Below are 21,353 nucleotides of genomic sequence, written 5' to 3' on the forward strand. Positions count from 1 at the left end.
TCTTCCTTTCTCTCCCCCTTTCTTTCTTCTTTTTTATGCTTTTGTCCCCTGAAGCTGTTTTCTTCTCTCTGCCCTGTGTCAAGACACATATAAAATATAGATCCTTTCCCTTGATTCTCCCCAAAGTAGCCCTAGCATAGGGCGTGTGTGACACATTTTCCTACATATAATTGGGAGAGCCGTGTTGCATCTTCGTACGGAGAACAGCTTAAAGGTGCATATCAGCGGGGCTTCCCAGGTGGCGCAGTGGTTGAGAGTCCGCCTGTTGATGCAGGAGATACGGGTTCGTGCCCCGGTCCGGGAAGATCCCACATGCTGCGGAGCGGCTGGGCCCGTGAGCCATGGCCGCTGAGCCTGCGCGTCTGGAGCCTGTGCTCCGCAACGGGAGAGGACACAGCAGTGAGAGGCCCACGTACCGGGCGGAAAAAAAAAGGTGCATATCAGCTATTCCCTTGCTCTTCCCCACCCGCACCGCATCCAGTACGTTTCCAGCCTCACTCCCCCTCCCCCCTTCCCCCCACCCCGGACCGGAGCCCGCCTCCCACAGCATCATTTCCCCTGTGGAGCAGCTCATTCCCACCGTCTGCCCAGACGGCGTCCGGGCCAATCTCTGCCTGCCCAGAAAACGTTAAGGACCAGTTTGAAAATTACTTTTGCCCTTAACACAATCAAATTATTGGTCTTAACTCCTTCTCCTACCCGTCTCTGTAGGCACGTTAAGGATTCATCATCCCTTTGATATGAATTAGGCCGCCCCCTTGGAAGGCAGAAGTGCTAGAGTAATTCCGTTGGTGGTTTAAATCACAGCTTTTTCCTTCCTGCTGCTCAAGTTTAACTATAGCCCAGAGATGTTTCCATTGACCTCACCCACCTAGTTTGACATATCCTTCCCCCTCTGGCTGCACCCCTCCCTTGTCAGCACCTCCAGAACCCTATCCTATGACCCCAATACACAAGCCTTCTCAAAATAACCCAAGCCCTTATTTCCCAGTGCTTGCTGTCCCCAAGCTGGAAAACCAGCCACAGGGACCATAGGAAGTCCCTCTTCTCCCTCCTCCAGCAAAGTCCTAGGAGCCCTGCTGCTTGCCTGGGGTCACTCTGTGTCTATGAGGCTGAGGGTCTCACAGTGTGTGACACGGTCAAAGAATGGTGAGCTCTGGCAAGTCCCCAGCACCCACTGGGGCACCGAGCTGATGCAAAGCCTCAGGAGGTGTTCATCTCTATCTAAATCGCAGCTCCAGTGCCTTCTAGGCCCTGAAGGGAAGCAGTCCAAACGGAACTTGGTCTCCCCAATGCTGCAGCCTCATCCTGAGCGACTCTCCCTCTATCACTGTGCCCCAGCCACACTGGCCTCCCTCCAGCCCCTCAGAACCCCAGCATCCTGGACCCCCAAGGCCAGGAGCCAGGACAGCCTCTGCCCCCACAGGTGGAGAAACGAGCATGGATTCAGGGTATGTCTGGAGGCAGAAATGGTCAGTTGCTGCAGTAAATATGGTGGTGGTGAGCATGCTGGACCGCCTGGGTCCCTCAGCACCTGGTCTAGGGCCATCCTTACCAGCACTCAGGTACTTCTTTTCTGGCCATTTTTATGTCAGCGTGGCTCAGCCAGCCTCTAGGGGAAGGATGGTCAGGGGGACTGAGGGCTCAGCAAACTTTGCTGCCAGCTTAGAAAGCTCCCTCACAATGACACCAGGAAGGGTAAGAACTGGTGGGAACAGAAGGCGGGGGAGCCTGGCAAGGGAGTGGCACTGGGCTTCCCCACTGGATCAGAATGGGGGCAGGACAACCCAAATGGCAGGGGTCCCTGAACTTCAGTCTCGTCAGCTGCCCACTCTCTGTAGCCGTGAGGAAGAGCTCCCAGCTGGCCGGCTGATCTAATTTCAGGAACCCTCTCTTCTGAAAGACAGTTCACACTCAGCTTCGTCAGCTCCAACTTCCAGAGGCCTTCGGGCTGACTTCCTGCTTCAGAGCTCCGACCAGATCTGGCAGGTGGGCGACTCAGTCAATTGGGTTTGCCTGGTAGGGGACTGAGGGCACACTTCGGGAATGGAGAAGGAGGCAGGGTCACTTGGGATGGCGGAAGAGAGAGAACAGCAAGTAGGGGCTTGATGTGAGAGGGGTGGGCTATTTGCTAAATAAAATGTAAACCTTTGCCAGGTTTTCTGCCAAGAAGAGAGAAGTGGCTGATGAAAACCATATGTCTCTAAGTAAGTGGAAGGGAGGAGCCCTGCTTTGCTGTATGTGTTGAGGATACGGCTGTTGGTCTCCCAAGCAATGGAAAAATCTCTATTTTAAAGAATACAATGTTTAAGAGGTGCTCTGAGACAAACCACATTTCGCAATTAAGTAGTTTACAAGGTCAGCAAAGGAAGGACAAAATAAACTAGCCAAAGAAGGTCTTGCTAAATGCCAAAATTTGTTTAAAAGTTCAATGCTACCGTCCGAAACTGTAATATAGGCTTGTTATGGAGTGTTACAAAAATAGCCCAGAAGATGAAACTCTTCCTGGATGGAGAGACAATTAAAAATGCTTTAAGTACTGGTGCACATATTGAATTTCTTCATGTTTGAAAAAAGTAATTAAAAAAGAATGCAAACTATGTCATTTTCTTTTTTAACTCTTTCTACATTGATCCTGAGGCAAAGTAAACCTAGAGACACAGACAAACAGAACTACTGTTCACTCTTTGCAGAACGGAACTCTAATTTCTTCATCCAACATTCACATTCGAGCATAATGCGGTTCCAACCGGGCTTCCCTGAATTTCCTGCATGGAATGCTGCCGCTGGCTCTGCCAGCCAAACACCCTGCCCTCCACCCTGTTTGCAGGCTGCTACCTGTGGGGTTTCACAGGGCACTCACCTGCCCCTGGGGTGCCCTTTCTCCTGGCTCAATGGAAGGTTGTTAGCTGTTCTTCAAGGATAGTAATTGCCAAATTCTATCCACGCCACTGTAACTCCCATTTGAGTCTTTTGCATACATAGATTCTAGTTCTCTGGTGAAAGTCTCCATCTTGTCGTCGATTTTCTTGACCATTTTAATCACAGTGATTTAAAAATCTGTACTGCATCAGATAACGCCACTCTTTGGCTCACCTGTGGGTCTGTTTCTATTATGGAGATACATTTTCGGCTCTGACTGATGGGACATTTCATCAGAGATGATTTATCTGGTTTTCTGGAAGGCAGTTCAAGCGTCGGCACGCCATCTTAATCCAACCTGGGGTTGAGCTGGCTTGAAGCTGGAGGTCAGACTTTGAAGGCTGCTCTGTTTCTGGCTCACCCAGGCTCCTAGCACCTCACCCTTCTGGGGTTCTCCCTGGGAGCCTGGGTTGTTTTCTAGGGTCCTTCCTCTTGGGTGGGCCTTTGATTCCCAGTTTGCTTCCCCAGCCCCATCTTACCGCCAAAACTCCGCTCAACTCTCTAGTCTCTCGTCCGTGCTTTGCGCTCAGTCCTTCACTACTTGGGCGGACGCTGCTTGTGAATCAGCAAATGCCTCTGGGGAAGAGGACCTGGGAATTGTGAACTAACCTACGGTGCTTCTCTTCTCCTCTCTTTTCCCAGACATCTTGGCCCTCAGGTCCTACTTGTCCGGCTATTTTGAACTCCAAATTTGTTTCCTTACTCTATGAGATCGCCAGAATCTCTAACTCAAGTTCTCAGATTCTTCTCCACTGCTTTCTTCTTGGTTCTTAGTCTCTTGGCCCCATACTGCTCACGAGCCAGGGATACCTTAAGGGGAAAAGTAGCACCAAATGTCACCTCCATATGCTCCCATCTCTCTGGGATCCTGACCTTTCAAACAAATGGCTGCAGAAAAAAGGCTTTTGGATTTTGTCCAGCTTATTTTTGGTGAGAGAACTGGTCTCGAAAGAGCCACTCCACTTACAAGAAGTGGAATCCTCTACCCGCCCCATTAGAAGGTAAGCTCCCTGAGGTCAGGGAGCTTGTCTCCATCCCCACTGCGGTCCCAGGCAGATCTCATTCATGACATCTGACTATGACCTACGCCTGGACATTTCCAAATGTCTGTGTCCAGCCCGGAGCTCTTAGCCCCGCGTATCTGACTGCCACTTGTCATCTCCAGGAGGCTGTTGCACAGAAACTCAACACGTCCAAAATCATGTTCTTCCCCCCAGTCTGTCCCACCCCCAGGCTCCCAGCTCAGGAAGGGGCATGTCCTCCATCTACCCTGCGGCTTATGTCAGAAATCCAAGGGTCTCCATTAGCAATCCCCACTCCCTCCCCTCCCACTTCCAATCCCCGGTGCTGCTGATTCCACCTTAAAACGTCACACGAACTCACCTAGTTCTGTCCTTCTCGCCACCGCAGCCCTGTTCTGGCGCTGCTTCCCTCCCTCCTTCTTCAGGAGTCTCCTCACATTCCTCCCCAAAGCCGGGCTGGCCTCCTTCCAGCATGTTCGCCAGCCACCCTATGAGCAGAATGACCCCTTGAAAACAAAAATATGACTATGTCATTTCTCAGCATAACGCCCTTCAATGACGTCCACTGCTTTTAGGAAAGCTTTGAAGATACACCCTCAAGGAGCCACCAGGCCCACAAGTTCTACCCCAACCCAACTTCCAGTCTCGCTTTGCCTGACTCGTGCCCTTGACACACATTCCACCCTTAGGCCCTTCTCAGCTCTGCCAGCACCTTGAGCTCCTCTCTCCCTGGGGGCTCCTCTGCCAGGAGACACTCTTCTCTCCCGTCTGCTTCTCTCCTGTCCACCCTTCAGGTCTCTGCTAAATGTCCCTTCCTCCAAGGAGCCCCTCTGACCCCTAGAGTTGGTGGTGTTGTCATTGTGTCCTGCACTCTGTTCACAGCACCAGCACGGAAACAATTGTACAGTTAACCAAGTGATTACTGCCTACGTTTCTCCCCTATTAGATGCCAATCTCCTTAAGGCCAGGGCTATGTTTGTCTGGTCACCACCATGTCCTCAGCACCAGCAAAGTCCCTGAGACATCTTAGAGGATCTGTAAATAGTTTTCTGAATCAGAGAATAAAAGATAGAGGTCAGCTGGCACTCCCTACCCAGACAGCCACCCAGCAGAACACAGTGCAGGGAGTGCCCAGCAGAGAGAGGGAGGCTGGGATGGGGTTTCTAGTTAGCAAGTGTCTCTGAGAGCGTGACTCTAAAAATAAGGAATTCTAAATTGCTGTCTAATGCAACTTCTTATTGCTGGGCTTAACGCACTGGCCGGAGAGCCAGCAGATCTGGGTTCCAGTCCTAGGTCTGGCACAAATCATGACAAATAGCATTTTTATAATGCTTCGCAGTTTACGAGACATTTCCACAGATAGGATCTCATTCAACCAGCTCAGTGACCTCCAGCAAGCAGCTTTTAGAGGCCTGTTGGGAAGGAGGAGACCAGGGAATGAGCTGGGTTCCAGACCCTGCTCTGCCCTGCTCCCCACGGGATCTCAGGAGACTTTCCTCCAGGCCCTGAGTCTACTGTAAAATGAAGGGGTCCAACTAGGGGATCTTTGAGGTTAGTCTATTGGAATTTAGAACTAAAAATTCAGGACTGCTCCAATCAGAATGCAAAGTCTTTGGAGTGTCCTTTTTCTCTCACGTAGCAGGGCAGCGCCCCCCAGAGGCTCCCAACAATGCCATGGGTGCCCCACCGAGGTGTCCCTGAAAGGAGGAATGAAACCAGGACTTTTGTGCAGGTGGGTTACTTGAGAACCCATCCCAGGGAGCAGGAGTGAGGGGCTAGGGAGAGAGGTGGAGAAAGAGGAAAAGCCCAGCTGGGGTGTGTGTGTCCTGATCACTCTGTCTCAAGGGCTATAACCTTATCAGGACCTGCTGAAAAGCCACACAGCACCTCCCAGAGCTGTCGCTCAGAAGCACAGGCGTGGGAGCCTTTCTCCACCAGTTCCCAGCCTGACTGGTGGACAGTCACCCCAGGGAGTGTCACCCTGAACTTCTGGGCTGTGCTTACCTGCAGGCTGAGGAAGCTTCTTGATAGAGCAGACCTGGGACAGAAAACGCAAGGTGAATCCTTCAGGCAACACTCTGGGATGGACCAAGCTCTCTTAGACCTGTCCCCGCAGCAGCGCCAGAAGTCAGAGTGGGACCTGGGTCACCAGGGCATCTGATACAAGTCGCAAAGGGGCAGGTGCACCACTGTCCAGCCCCAAGCAAGAACAGGAGCTGGGGCTCCCATTCCCCCACCGGTCCTCCACCCTCTGAGTGTCCAGGCCCCCCACCCTCTTTTCTGCAGAGCTTTGTGGTGTCCTGGGACATTGAAAATGCAGGTGGGGGTGTCTGTCCACCTGGGCAATTCAGATGGGGTTCAGCAGAGCCTTGGAAAACAAAATGTTCTGCTGGATCCTCCTTGAGTGACAGCTGGCTGGACCCGTGATGGAGCTCCGGCCCCACAGTGAGGAAGTGGGTCGCTCATGTTCCCCTTCTCTTTGGGCAGTGAGTCGTGCTCCCTCAACAGTTAAATGGTTTGTCTGCAGGCTCTGAGCTCCCCAGGCCTGGCAGTGGCAGTGGCCCCAGTTGGGAGACCCTTGCCCTGCCTCTCTGGTGGCGTAATACTTCTTCTCTGTCCTTCTTTTATAAACTCTGGTCTTTTGCTTCCCTCAGCCTTCCTTTTGGATTTTCAGAAGTCTGATTTGTTCATAAAACAAGGAACATTGGCTGGTTCTAGCTCTTTTCCTATACTGCAACAATTTTACTTTTTCCCCAGGCAATGTGAATGGGAGACTAAAAAAAAAAAAAAAATGTCTCTTATGAGAAGGTAGAAAAGAACACGAAGATTTAAATTTCAAGATATTCTCTGTCCACAATTCTTCCTCTGGGTAAATCTGTTTAACTCCCAAATAAATTTCACTCTTCCTTTGGGGAGGAAGGGGTCTCTTTCTCTTCAAAAGATTGGATCTAGTTCTCCATTTCTCTGACTGTACCCCAACCGCACTCCAGATTTCCTAGTGTTGTGTAATAAAGAATTCAGATAGCTTCTGTCCCTGGCCCATGGGAGGCAACCATTATAGCCTCAGGATTTCCCAAGTGAAAGGAATGTGTGTCTTCACTCTTCTTGGTGGGCTATTCAGACCATGTCTGAGCTCATGCTAATGAGATGACCCAGCATGGGGGCTGGCTGTGCCAGAAAGACCAAACGTGCAATTAGAGGGTTGGGTTTTGAGCCAGTTGATGTCAGCACGACCGCTGCGGAGGAGTGGAGGGCTGGAGATTAAGCTCAGTCACATGACTGATGATTCAGTCAACCATGCCTGCAGGATGAAACCCCAATAAAAACTCTGACCTCAGGCTTGGGTGAGCACTTCCTGGTTCATGTTACATGGCAGTGGTCCAGGAGGGTGCTGCATCCTGAGGACACAGAAGCTTCATATCTGAGACTCTCTGAGACTTCACACTATGTGTCTCTTTACTTGTCTGGTCCCGATTTGTACCCTTTATAATAAAACCGTAGTCATCAGTGGGGCACTTTCCTAAGTTCTGTGAACTGTTCTAGTGAATTATCAGACCTGAGGGAATAGTGGCCACTTAGCAGAAGTGCAGGTGGCCTGGGAACCCCAGAACTTGCAGCTGGTGTCTGAAGTGAGGGCAGTGATGTGGAGGACTGTGTCTTTCACCGGTAAGGGCTGCACTAACAACAGATAGTGTCAGACTTGCACTGTGCCCAGGTGTACCCACCTGCTTCTTACCTCACCTGGGGAGCCCTACTCATCTGTAAGGAGGCTCTGTCTTCTCCAAGCATAGGCCCACGCCCCACCCTCATCCCAGAAGCCAGACACAGAGGCAGGAGAACTGCCCTTGAGATGAGCATGACCGAAAAGTTGACGTGTGGCGGGGTGAGAGGCCGTCTCGCTTGAAGGCACTGGGCAGTGTGGGGTGTGACTGGCTGGAATTCCCTACCCTTCCCCTCCTTTCCCCACTGTCAGTGTCCAGGCTCCAGCCAGCTCGTCTGGCTGGTGAAGGTCACCAGGGCCCGTGGACCAGCCCTTCCAGGCCTGAGCTCCCCCTGGCTTCCCAGGCCCCCTCCAGCTGCTCTTAATTCAGTGTTCTCCTCCTGGCCTGGCCATGGAGCCTTTCCTTGGTGTGTGCAAGGAAAAGAGAGTTTATTATCTAAAACTGCCCGGATTTTCCTCTCAGGCTTCCACTCCCTAGACTTACCGTTAATAATATTTCAGTGTCTTCCAAGTTGAATGACTATTTCCCATATAAATATCCTATCTATTTGAAGAGTTACTCTGTTTCAAACTCCCTGCTCCCCACCCCCATTGCTATAACAATCCTACTTTCCCCCAGACAATATAAATGGGAAACTAAAGAACTGGTTTAAACAATCTCTTTGGATGAACCAGTCTCTCTGTGTAAATATTCAGCGTTTCAGGTTATTGTCGCCCCTTCTTTCCCCTAAGTTGGTATCTGGGTGCACGAAGCAGGCTCACCCGGCCATGGGGAGGCCTCCTTGGATCCGTGCTTGTTCTGTGCCTCTTTGCCTGGGTCCAATGAGGCATGACAGTCACACCTGGACTTCAGGGTAATGTGCTGACCTGCACTGTGAGGGGTCCATGGTGTCCCATTTGCCTCTGGAAAAGTGCCTTACTGGGCTCTGCATTCTGGCCAGGTCTTTGCTTGAGCACTCAGCCCCTCTGATGTTCTCCCTGTGCCCCAGGGTCCCCTGCGTGGCCAGGGAGGCCAGGAGCCCCACCGCGGTCACGCCTCCCCTGCCACTGGGGCACCTTCGCTCTGCACTGTGCTGGAAACGGCTAAGACCATCAGGCAGACCTCTAGAGGTGTGCAGCCCCCCTGACCCCTCCCCCACCCCCCCAGTGACCTCGTAGTAGGGTGATTCGAGCGCCAAGATTTTCAGCACCCCGGCGTCCTCACTACCTTCCTCATCCCCTCTGCCCCCAAGACGAGAAGGGCAGGACTTCCACCATTTTTCTTCCTGCCTGCCAGGATGCCCCTACAGAGACCAGGATCTGCAGCACCCAGACCTGCCTCTTGCCACAACAAAGGAATTTAGAAAATCCTTTCTCCAGACAGAGGATGGCTTTCCAGTCTGCTCAGTTGCAGGGAATTCAAAAAACAAGCCTAGGGCTTCCCTGGTGGCGCAGTGGTTGAGTCCGCCTGCCTATGCAGGGGACACGGGTTCGTGTCCCGGTCCGGGAAGATCCCACATGCCGTGGAGCGGCTGGGTCCGTGAGCCATGGCCGCTGAGCCTGCACGTCCGGAGCCTGTGCTCCACAGCGGGAGAGGCCACAGCAGTGAGAGGCCCACATACCGCAAAAAAAAAAAAAAAAAAAAAAAAAGGCTAGCTGATATTCAGAGCTGGGCAGTGACTTGCTTGAGCAAGATGTCCCCTTGCCTCCAGCACTGAATAACTATAGTGAGTGGAGCCCCCCTGGGCTACAAGACCCACAGGCTGAGGAAATAGATCAGAAACGATTTCAAAACCCAATATCTCATTTACACATTCCTTTAATAATATTTATGGTGGACCTACTATGTGCCAGGCACTAAGTTAGGACATAAACACTCCTTGAAATTGTTTGTAGTAAAAACATTATTAAGATATAATTGACCTACTATACAATTCACTCAAAGTGTACAACTCGGTATTTTTCAGTATATTTACACAGTTGTACAATTATCACCACCATCTAATTTTAGAGTATTTTCATCACCCCAAAAAGAAATCCCATATTCATTAGCAGTAACCCCTCCCACCCATACTACCCTCCCCCTAGCTCCTGGCAACCACTAATCTAACTTTCTGTCTCTATGGATTTGTCTATTCTGGACATTTCATATAAACAAGATCATACAATCTGCGGCCTTTTGCGAATAGCTTCCTTCATTTAGTATGACATTTTCAAGCTTCATCCACATCGTACCATGTATCAATACTTCAGTTATTTTTATTGTCGAATATTGATCCATTGTAAGGATACGTCACATTTTATCTATATGTTCATCGGTTGATGGGTGCTTGGGCTGTCTCCACTTTTTGGCTGTTATGAATAATGCTGCTATGAACATTCATGTACAAGTTTTTGACGTGGACAAATGTTTTCATTTCTTTTGGATATATACCCAGGAGTGGAATTGTTGAGTCATATGTGTTAAAAAAAAAAACACCCAAAATTCATCTGAGTAAATTTTAAAGTTCTTATTGGCTTTATTCAAGGATTCATGAATCAGGTGGCATCCAGTCTAGCAGACAGAAAGGAGCTCGGATGAGCTGTACGAAAGGAAAGATTTTTATAGGCAGAAGGAAGGGAGAACAAGGAAGGTAGAGTGGCAAACAGTAGATTGGGGTCGCAAGGTCACTTCCTTTAACGGATGGCGGGGTCTATCAGACTTCACTAGTGACAGGTTTAAGATTCCATTCCTGGGAGAGCTGAAACTGTAATTAAGTTTCAGTTTGGTGATGTGGGGCTTAGCATGAGTGACTCCATTTTGGGCCTGTTGTCTTGTTTTTAACATATGGTAATTTTGCTTAATATTTTGAGGAACTGCCAAACGCTCTTCCAAAGTGTCTGCACCATTTAACGTTCCCGCTAGCAGTGTAGGAGGGCTCCAATTTCTCTACGTCCTCACCATCCTAGTGGGTGTGCAATGATATCTCGGTGTGGTTTTGATTTGCATCTCCGTCATGGCTAATGATGGTGCTTTTCACGTGCTCGTTCATATATATCTTCTTTGGAGAAGCGTTTATTCAAATCCTTTGCCCATTTTTTTAGTTGGGCTATTTGTCTCTATTGTTGAATTCTTAGCATTCTTTGTGTATTCTGGATACAAGTTCCTTCTCAGTCCTTTTTGAATCTGAAGAGACATCTAAATCAAGGTCAGAGCAGGGGTTACAATTTTAACAGTTGGTGGAGTTCGTTGGCAGGTGAGAGAAACCTTGCAAAGAATGCATTTTGTCCCACGCAGAGGATTCCTGCAGGGACGGATCCTGGAGGGGAAGTGTGCAGAACTGTCGGGGCATGCCTGGGCCTGCTCTCTGTTCAATTACACCCCTTTCAGAACCCCTGCCAAAGAGGAGTTTGAGAGATTTGACAGGCTGGAGGGGGGTAGGAACACTTGCTGGTTAGTGCATTGAAGGCGGAATTGTATGGGTAATTTTTCTTTCTTTTTCTTTTTTTTTTTTTTTTAAGGAGCATAGGCTTTTATTTCTTGAGCAGATGAGATGGCACATAGAAAAGCATTTCGGAATTACAAAGCGATGCAAAGGTAAGGTGATATTCTTATTGTTACTATTGTTATTTGTAGGAACGGATGAAAACCCTCTCTAGGATGAGAGCCTGTGTGTAGGGGTGGAGTGGGCAGGGATTGGGGAGTGGGAGTTGTGGGGGGATAAAAGCTAAAGGAGTGAGGAGGGTAGCAGAGTTTGCAAACCTTGGTTACCTGTGTGTGAGATGAGAGAGAAACACCTCTGTGATTTCTGGCATATTCCTTTACCACCTGTCTAATTATTTACTTAATATTTTTCTCTAGATGGGCTCCTATTTCTTTTCATCAAACAGATATATTTAGAAAGGAAATAAATCACAGGTAGAAATGGCAAACCTGCATCAGTTTCAAAAAGGAATGGACAGGGGCTTCCCTGGTGGCGCAGTGGTTGAGAGTCCACCTGCCGATGCAGGGGACAGGGGTTCGTGCCCCGGTCCGGAAGGATCCCACATGCCGCGGAGCGGCTGGGCCCGTGAGCCATGGCCGCTGAGCCTGCGCGTCCGGAGCCTGTGCTCCGCAGCGGGAGAGGCCACAACAGTGAGAGGCCCGCGTACCGCAAAAAAAAAAAAAAAAAAAAAAAAGTAAATGTCTCCCTCCCCTTCCCAGGCCTTCTCCCTGAAGATAGCCACTGTTCACAGTTACTTTCACATCGAGGCTTCCAGAAAAAATTTTCATAGATCTACATAAGTATCCTTCAAAATTTTATCCCATTCCTACTGTAGCACTTACCCATTTCTAGTGAAGCATCATACTGTCCTCGACCTTTCTTTTTAAGTTTTTATGTTGGCTAGTTTTACATACAGCACATAGAGACCTGCCTCATTCTTTTTAATGGCTAAGGAGCATTGTTTCCTATAAAAGATATATCATTTATTTTACTACCCCCCCTATAATGTACACTTAAGTTGTTTATGGGTTTTAGTTCTACCAAGAATGCTATAGTAAACAAATATTTATGTATGAAGAGCTTATCCAACAGGTCAGATTAAATCCATAAGAGAGATTTCTAGCTATAGAAATGCTGGGCAAAGGGTGGCTATGTTTAAAATGTTGACAGGGATGACGGGATTGTGCTGTACCAATTTATTTTCTCAGCACTTGAGCATGAGTATGCCTGCTCCCCTCTCCATCCAGAAAGTTCAAAGACTCTCACATGGTCTTTGGGTCGCTAGGGCTCCTCACATGTGCCTCATGCGCCTTGCCTCAGGGAGCTTCTGGGGCCTCCATTAAAATTAATAAGTAAACTAAGTTCTCCATTAAAACTAGTAAGTAAACTAAAAAAAAAAAGGAAGACAAGGGAACCAGGAAACAGAGGGTGTCAAACAGCGGAATTACAAAGATGACAGTGAAGAGAAGCCCATGATACTGGTGCATGCAGCAGGCCTGAAAAGCAATGAGTCCAGATTAGAATTAAAGAGTTAGGAGTTCCAAGAGTGATGCCCCCAAGAAAACAAAATGAACCTATAGGCGGTGTAATGTATATCACCATATTAAGAGGAACTTTACAGTTCTGCAGAAAGTTTTGGGATGAAATAATGATAGAAACACTGAAGCCTAAGCGAAAGGAATACAAAGTGATTATTAACTCTGGGAAAAACAAAGAGTCTTGCAAGAAAGAAAAATGTAATCACGTTGCACTAGGGAACTCAGCTGTGAGCAATGTTTGAATAATACATACATAATATGTAATAGTATATACAAATGTAAAAATAATATGTATATAATAATAACATAAACACTGAATTTTGATTCAGGCAAATCATCTTATATTGGGAAGTTAGGGGAAGGAGAAGTAGTATACAGAGAGAGATAAATCCTCTCTCTTTTTTTTAATAGTAAGAGGGCACAAAATAAAGTCTATAATGAAAAACATACCAATAAATGGCAGTATCAGCACTGTCTTTAGAAATACTATGCAAATATTAAGGAAAAACCAAGAGAAATAGCAAATTTTTCTTTTAAATGCTGCCTCTGGAGAGCAGGGGTAAAAAGGTGGTATAGGACGCTGGGTATTAGTGATATTAATTGTGAGCCTTATAGCGCTATTGGCTTTTTTAACCTATTTATCTGTCTTACTTTGGTAAACTAGACGGGCATATATAGGATGCTACAGTTTTTGTAAAATAAAGTGTTATACATACATGCATATGCACACACACACAGAGAATACCTTAGGAACGGGACACACATGCGCGCACGCGCACTTGCCGATCTTAGGTCAGCTCCTCGGAGGGGACCTGGGCACTGACTACATCAGCGTTAGTGTGGACGCACTGTCTGTAACGTGAAGGGGCAGCTTCGATATGGGTGCCCAGCAGCACTTGCCGTGGCTCAGGGAGCAGATGGTACGTGATGCTCAGGGGAGAAAGCAGCCGTCGTGGGCTGCCACGGCCAAGTTGAGCCTGACTAAGCTCCGATCACTTCTGAACAATTTTCCGACGTCACCTCTGACAACGTGCTGTGATTTTCCTACAAACGTGACAAAGGAATGTGGCTTGGTTGACTACACTTGGATGGAGTTAGCCAGTTGAAAAAAAGTAACCAAGAGACTGATAAACAGAGGCAATCTTTGCAGGAGAGTGCCTCTGCCCTTGTCTAAATGCTTTCCCACCTGTGTTTTGCATAGGGCATAAAGGCCTGGTCACTGGATCTGCAGATGACACATAATGGGAGGGGCAGACCACATGTGACGGCTTCTTCCCCGTCCAGGGCTGCCTCCAAGAAGGGGTCTGTCCACCCTAAATTTCTAGCCTGTGGGAATCTTCTTTCACATCCCGTTGCTCTCTGAAAAGAGCAGGTCCCTTTCATCCTCAGCTTTCAGGTCAGCCTTCTATGACTTCTGGTTAAATTTGCTGCCCTAGAAGCTCCTGCCTTCCAGATGTCTCTTTGGGCTCCGTGCACTGGCCCTCCAGGGCCCTCATCTTCAGCTGTGGCTCTAGACCCCGGGTCTGGGACCTGACACAAAAAGGGCACGTGTGGCTTCCTTTAGACCTCTGTGGCTGGGCCTGGGTCAGCCCAACTCAGTTTGAGCAACTGGGATTATGCTGTATCACTCAGGGATGGCTCCTGACACGATCTAGGGCTTGGGGTGGATCTGACGTGGGAGACTGAAGCCTTGCCCCTAGCTCCTGCTCAGGCTGACCTGGCCATAAGGCCCCTCTGTCCTCTTAGCAACCTTGAGGTCCCCCAAATTTTCAGTCTCCAGGCCCTGTCCTGGCCGTTAGCCCCTGGTCCTCCTGGAGCACCAGGAGGTCAGCAGGCAGAGTGGTTACGCACTTGCTTCCTGGAAGCCAAATGCTGGAGCTCGAGGCTCAGCTTTGCCATTTACTTGCCGTGTGATCTCGAGCGAGTTTCTTACCCTCAGGGAGCCTCAGTTTCCATACTTACAAAAAGTATCACATGTATCAACCTCACATGATTGTTATTAGGACGATAAGATGATCAAATCTGTGTCAGGAGTTACAGCAGTGCCTGGCACAGGGATCGGCGCTGAGACTGTGGTAGCTGTTATTTTCATGGTATTATCACCTTTTTGCAAATGAGGAAACTGGCTCAGAGAAATGAAGTGATTCGCCCAAAGTCACACAGCTTGGAAGTAGCAGATCATAGGACTAAAAGCCACAGTTTCCAAGCTAAAGATAGGGCCATTTATAAAATACCTGCAGGCCGTTCCATGGGGCAAAGAACAATTGACCCCATGGGATAGGAGTGAAGCCCAGGTCGGGGAGCCCAGTTGGGGTGGAAGGTGTGGAATTGGAGGCTTTCACTGGAGCCGGGTTCTCAGTGCTGCCTGTATAATACAAATACAGAAGCATGTAGAACCTATAGGGGCCTGGGCCCCATGCTAGCCTTGAATGAGAATCTCTAGAGCTGAGTACGGATACTTTCACAAGCTCCTCACATGATGTAATGTGGGACCCAGTAGAAAAAGGCTAAATTGGAGGGCCTCAGAGGCAAGGATTTGGACAGGATGCCAGAGAGGGGTCCAGAGTGCCTGCACTGGAGGATGGAGGGGGGTGAATGAGACTCATTGGACAGAGGGCAAACGGAGGCCCAGAGTGGACATGGCAGGTCCCAGTCCCGCAGAGCCCGCGGACAGCCCCTCCCCTTGTCTAGCCAGGTGTGGCCGGAGATGCAGCTTGGGTTGCTAGTTTTCTGGCAGGCGGGATGTGTGAGTTTTTCAAATGGCTTTGACTTTTGAGTCTATTAGTGATTAATTCAGAGCTCCATTTAGAGCTAGCTGATCCATATTTGGAGGAGCAGAACGTTTTGTGGCAGCCGAGGCGCAGCCACGATTCATCCGCAGGCAGCCCACCCACTTGGCAGCCTGGGAAGGCACGAAGTCTGGGCAGGGCCCTCTCACAGCACCCCCTAACCCAGAAGGCTCTTCAGGGTGGGGGGTTGGGCCTGGGTGGGAGGTAGATCCTGTAGAGGTGGGCAGTACAGCCCAAAGAGCCTGGCTTAGGGTTCAGACCCCACTCTACCTCTTCCAAACTGCATGACCTGGGCAGACCCCTTCAACTCTCTGAGCCCCGGTTTACACATCTACGGAAATGATCACCCCATACCTCTCATGCAGGGTTGCTGGGAAGATGCAATGAGCTAATATGCTTGAATGCACTCAGCACACAGAGCTTGGGACACAAGAAGGGGGTAGTAACGGCAGTGGAGGTCCCTCCTTTTCCCCCTGCAGTCCTTCTGAGACCTCCCTCTCTGGGCTCCTGGGGAAGGAGCTTTGGCGTCTGCAGCTCTGGCTTCACGCTTACCCCTGTGTGACCTTAGACAAGGCCAGTTAGTTTACCTCCTTGAGCCTCAGGTTCCTCGTTTGTAAAAGTGAGATAATGGTCCCTACCTTTCAAGATTGTTCTGCAGGTTCCACGAAAAACGTCCATGCGAGCTGGCAGCGTGCAGCGGTCACTCCCAGTGGAGGACCAGGGTGGGGGACGGTGGGAGTAGCCCACCCTGGGCAACGGCCATACAGGTGCCTGGCCTCAGAGAAGTCTTAAAAATTAATATAATGTACTGAAAGTCAGTCTGCTTTTTATCACCCCACAGCAGCAATTCTAACAATGACAGCGATCGAATGCTCCTTTGGACTGGGGCAGACCACTGCCAGTGCCCCTTCCCCTTGTAGGCCACTGGACCCTCCAGGGGCAATGGCTTTCCTCTCCTCCTTGCTGTCCTTCGGTGTCCCTCCTCCCACCCATACTCTCCTGGAGACAGTCTCTCCTCCCCCATTTCACACCCCACTTCTTGGCTCTCTCCCCAACTTGTCAGTGTAAAGTCTCTGGCGACAGCTGGGGCCCCATACAAGGCTGACAGAGTTCATTCTCCAGAATGTGGACTGGGGGGGCCACAGGATGAGGGCTTCCCCTCCTGGCCGGGGGCAGAGTTCTCTCCTGCCTGCTTCCTCTCTGTGATCACACAGCCATTTCCCCCTCTACCTGTCTGTGCCTCATAAACAAAATCCCTTGGCGCGGTGAGGAGGCCGCAGACAGACATTGATTATTGGATCGATGGGGACAGTTGTTCAGTCCCACAGTCTGGGATCAGCGCGCTGGCCTCGGGTGGCTGTGTGATCTGCTGGCAGCAGGCAGCTGGGTTCTAATCCTGACTCGGCCACACCCACCGAGCGACCTCTTTTCTCTGAGCTGAGTTGAGGGTGGGGCTGGCCAGATGGCCTGGGGTGGCATGCTGACATCCCCAAGGCCCTGCTGGTTTCTCCATCGCAAATGAGGGGCTGGAGCGAGAGAGGACAGAAGTCCCTTCTGGTGCACTTGCAGACTGTGTTCAGGCTACAGAGCACACACTCACATACCTTTCCTCGAGCCTGGCGTATCTTTGCATCCACCACGGTGCGCTGGCACACTGGAGCACCAGGGATGTTTCTGGAAGGGTGGAATGATCTATAACTGTTTTCTCTGTGTCAGTTAATTCTGAGTCCCCTTCCTCCAAAGAGAGCCCGTGGGAGAGGGGGCCTGCTGGTCCCCACTCCCCGCCCACCACGCCTCTCTTCTTAGCATCCACGACTCCTTCCTGAAGCTCTGTCCCCACGGGAAGTACTACAAGGAGGCCACCTTGACCATGGACCAGGTCAGCTCCCTGCCAGCTCTGAGGGTGAGTCCACGGGGTGGGGTGGAGGGGGTGGGGGCGGCCTCACTGGGATCTGCTGAGGCGCGGAAAGCACTGGTCTCAGTGTCCTCACCTGTGAAATGGGTGGAGTGGTGGGCCGGCTCAGATTCCATGTGCTCCCTGAGGCCCTGTGCACTCCAACAGGCTGTGTTGCACGAGCTGCCAATCTTTTAGGGACCATCCTTGAGCTTTTGTCCCTGTTGTGAAAAGACTCTGCCCTTCCCCCAGGGTGCCTGGAAGAGCCCAGAGGTGCACGATAAAAGGGCTCCCCAATCACTCCTGAGATTTTAATTAAACTTTGTGCAAAGCGTAGAGAGGTAATGCCAGGTTAACAAATCATGGCAGTGTCAGGCTTCCTGATTTTTCATTCGGATCTTGGCAGAATAATGGTTTGAAGGTGTCATTGTGCAGTGAGAGCCCATCTTCATTTCTGTCTGGAGGAAGACAGGCTCAGAGAGCTGTGGGCGCCTCTTTAAAGAGGGCCGGGGGCGGGGTGGCAGGAGGGGTTCTGAGGGAGAGATGGTGGGTGGGGGGGCCCCTCCGAAGTGACAGGCCTGTTCTAGGGCAAAGACCGAGAAGGAACAATAGCCCGGGACTTGCAGTAGAGGCTGGAACTGAGAAGACAAGGGAACCAGAAGGGGTGTGGGATCTCGGGGGGAGCTGGGAGCAGAATCCTCAAAAAGGTGACATCATTGGAGAACGTGTCTATCCCAGATGCAAAATGGGGAGCCTGTCCTCCAGGCTGTGTCCTCCTCACACACACAGCCCCGCACACCCTCACACCCGCAAACACTCAAACACAAGGTGGGGGGCTTCTCCCAGACCTAGACTGAGAGGCAAGGCTGAATGGGGAGCTTCTGCCCTCCCCTCCCTGGACAGGCGGTGGTGTCACTGTTCAGTCCCAGAATATCTGAATGCTAAGCTTGGAAAGAAACTTAGAAACCATCAGTCTAGTCACTTTCCAGTATTCGCCACTCTGGTTTTATCCATCGGAAAACTGAATCCCCAAGAGGGAAACAGCTCATCCAGGGCCACATGACACGGCCAAGCCTGGAAGTCAGGCAGGACTCTGACCCCACGGCCGGGCTTGCACTTCCAATCAGGGCTTGACTCGGTGCTGACCTGTGTCTGGGGCTGCCAGGCGCCTTGGGGAGCAGCTGGCAAAGACCCGCCCTAGAGGGCTGGCACGGAGGGTGCTGCATGACCAGTGGCCCCAGCACTCTGGATGGATCCAGCACACCCTAGACACGCTTGGGGGCTCTGATCAGAGGCCCAGAGGAGAAATCACTGGACTAGGTCAGAGGGCTGGGTCCGGGCCCAGCTCCATCACACTCCACGGATGACACATCTCCCCTCTAAGTTTAATCTCCGGTCCGGAAAACAACATGCGCACCCTGCGCTGTGTAACAGACCTTGCAGGGATGAGCCATGGTCCGCTGCACCCTCCATTTTGCTCGCCTTCCTCTCCCTTTTCTTGGGGTCTGGGGTGGGGCCGCCAAGGCTGGAGAAGAATGGAGGAGGGGCAGATGGGCACTTGGGCAACAACCCCGGGTGGCCTGGGGTCTGCTTGGCCGCGGGCTCGTCATCTGGCAGACAAGGGCTGGGGGCCGATGCAGCAGAAATGTCAGGCTACTGTAAAGTGCTGTGATGTGTGAGGGGCTGTGGGCGGACCACCGCCCCAGGGCGAGGCCACAATCTGGGTCATCTCTGGAGCCCTAGAGCCCCAGGAGCTTGTTCACCGGACAGTGGCTGGGGACTGAGACGGGGTCTTGGGACAAGAGTAATTTTACATTTCTTATTTCATCCTTCTAAACGGTCATTATTTTATTCTATCCTACAAATAAAAACCACATCATTGCAGAAAAACTGGAAAACACAGACAGAAAAGCAAAAATATGGTAAAAATCATCACGTAGCCTACCTCAGGGTATGACTGTCATGATCATCTTGCCTTATTTCTTTCCACACTTTTTTTTTTAATGCGGATATATAAGTGTTTATTGGGATCACACTGACTTTTTTGCTTGTTGCTTTTTTTTTTCTTCCCCTTTTTAGTTTCTTTGTTGCTTTTCCAACTGGTTCTGAACAACCAGTACCATCTCATGAATTGAGGACACGGAGCCTTTGCCACATCTAGAGAACTAGGGGACAGGGCATAGGGCCAGGACTGGAAGAGCTGGCTTTGAACTCACTTGCTAGGCAAGTGATCTCAAGCAAGTCACTTCACAAAAGGAATGATTGAGGGTGAGGGGGAAGCAAATAGGCCCCAGCAAAAGACTAGGAGGGAGGGGTGCAGCGTGGAGCTGTTTTCCTGCAAGTGAAAGACCTGGCTCTAGGTGCTCCCAGGCATAGGCATGGGTCCAAAGACGTAGGTTTCTCCACAGTAGAAGGAAGCACTTTTTAATCATCAGAGCTGCATGCAGAGGGAATGAGCTCCCTGTCCCTGACGGGCACCAAGCGGGAGGCTGGCCAAGCATTCAGCTGGGGTGTTCTAGCACACACCTAGGTATCAGAGGAGACTGGACTGCGTGCACTGGTGCCCTCCTCACCCTCCGGGTCTGAGGTTCTGATTCTACCCTGGAGCTTGGTCTTACTCTCCTTTGTGTCATCTACCACAGTGTGTCCCAGACTTTGGACTTCATAGTCCGATAAAATCCACCACCCCCCTACTCAAAAAATGATTATTTTGAGGAAGGACTAGCTAGAAATGCCAACTTTCCAATTTTGCCAAGTAAGGACTTAAAACATGTCTCCACAATCATCATTTCATTTTTAAAAGATGTTCATTTTAGAACAAAAACGTAAGAAGGATCTAATCCCAGAAGCAATAACAGTTCTTTCCACACACATCCCCTTTTGTTCTTATTTTTCTCCCTCTGTTACTGGTTGTCAGGAACTTTGTCCCTGATCATGCCTGGTCCTCAGACTAGCATCTGGGGTTTTAGATCCAGGACTCAAGTTTCCGTCTGTGCTTTTCCTGTCTTGGTCGAAGTAGAAAGCTGACTTCCCAAAAGGAGCAAGGAGAGGGTTGATGGGAGGTGGGGCCCCAAGTGTCCCCGTGTCCTCTACGGCCCCAAGGACGGGAGCTGGGTGACTCACCCTGCCCAGAACACATCTCTGGAAAAGCATTGAGAACGGGGCCCCAGGGAGCTCTGGGTACTGGTATTACTTGGCTCAGGGTCCTGACTGATCTGGGAAGAAAGTTCTGTTTTCTTAACTTGGATTCACTCGTGGAAAAAGTAGGTTGGTTAATATTGGGAAGCGTCTGTCTGTCAGCGGAGGACAAGGCAACAGCGGCCTGGGCAGCAGAGGCTAGCGGAAAAGCCTGACCACAGGAAGGCCCTGCTGGGCCAGGACGCACTGCCCCTTTTTACCGAGAAGTTTCTGTTTTCTTTTTGTCTGCTGCTCTGTTTGGTGTATTTAGAAGTGAATTAGCTCAGTGTTTCTGTTCTTGTAAATAATGATCTTGCTTTCTGTAAACACAAATGAGGAGTGGCATGGTGTGACCCGCCTGGGTTTCTAGTTTCTGGGACCAGGACAGCCAGCCGCAAGACCTGGGGGGAAGGTACTGGGGTCTCACAGGGGGTCTGGTGGAAGCTCCCACACTGAACAGGGCCACCGCGCACCTCCGGCCTCTTCCCACCTCCCTTCCTGGGGTTCCTGCAGGCAGGTGGTCTGTGCACAGCATCAACTCTGTAAAGCACTGAGAGGTTTGGGAAGCCGTCGAGGTGTCAGGAGACGTTCCAGGTACGGCTCCTAAGGTTTCAGCTCCAGCTTGGTTTCCATCTATCCCAGTTTTCCTGGGCCTTTCGGAGGCCTGCCTATATATAGGCTACTTAGAATAGCTTGCAATAAACTCACTCCCATCTCTTCTCGCGTATATTTCATCTTCCTCCCTTTGCTCTCTCTCCTGGGAGCTTTCCTCAACTTTATCTTCATGTCCAATTTAGTTTTTCACTTCTGCCATCATGATTTTCGTTTCCAAGGGCTCGTTTTTATT

The 21,353-nt window shown here is 50.3% G+C and overlaps 1 protein-coding gene across 5 annotated transcripts in view; it reads left to right on the forward strand.

The window, feature by feature from the left end:
• CIB4 (calcium and integrin binding family member 4) overlaps positions 1 to 21,353 on the forward strand; it is a 91,486-nt gene that overhangs the window by 36,338 nt on the left and 33,795 nt on the right. For all 5 annotated transcript variants that reach the window (XR_010934110.1, XM_067703495.1, XM_067703493.1 and 2 more), the window contains exons 3-4: positions 11,146 to 11,221; positions 17,242 to 17,338. Coding sequence is in view for 4 of the 5 variants with exons in the window: in XM_067703495.1 (XP_067559596.1) it covers positions 11,178 to 11,221; positions 17,242 to 17,338 (141 nt within the window). In the remaining variant the exon portion in view is untranslated. The remainder of the gene's footprint in view (positions 1 to 11,145; positions 11,222 to 17,241; positions 17,339 to 21,353) is intronic.

The sequence above is a fragment of the Pseudorca crassidens genome, chromosome 14, assembly GCF_039906515.1.
Source record: "Pseudorca crassidens isolate mPseCra1 chromosome 14, mPseCra1.hap1, whole genome shotgun sequence".
NCBI classification, from domain to species: domain Eukaryota; kingdom Metazoa; phylum Chordata; class Mammalia; order Artiodactyla; family Delphinidae; genus Pseudorca; species Pseudorca crassidens.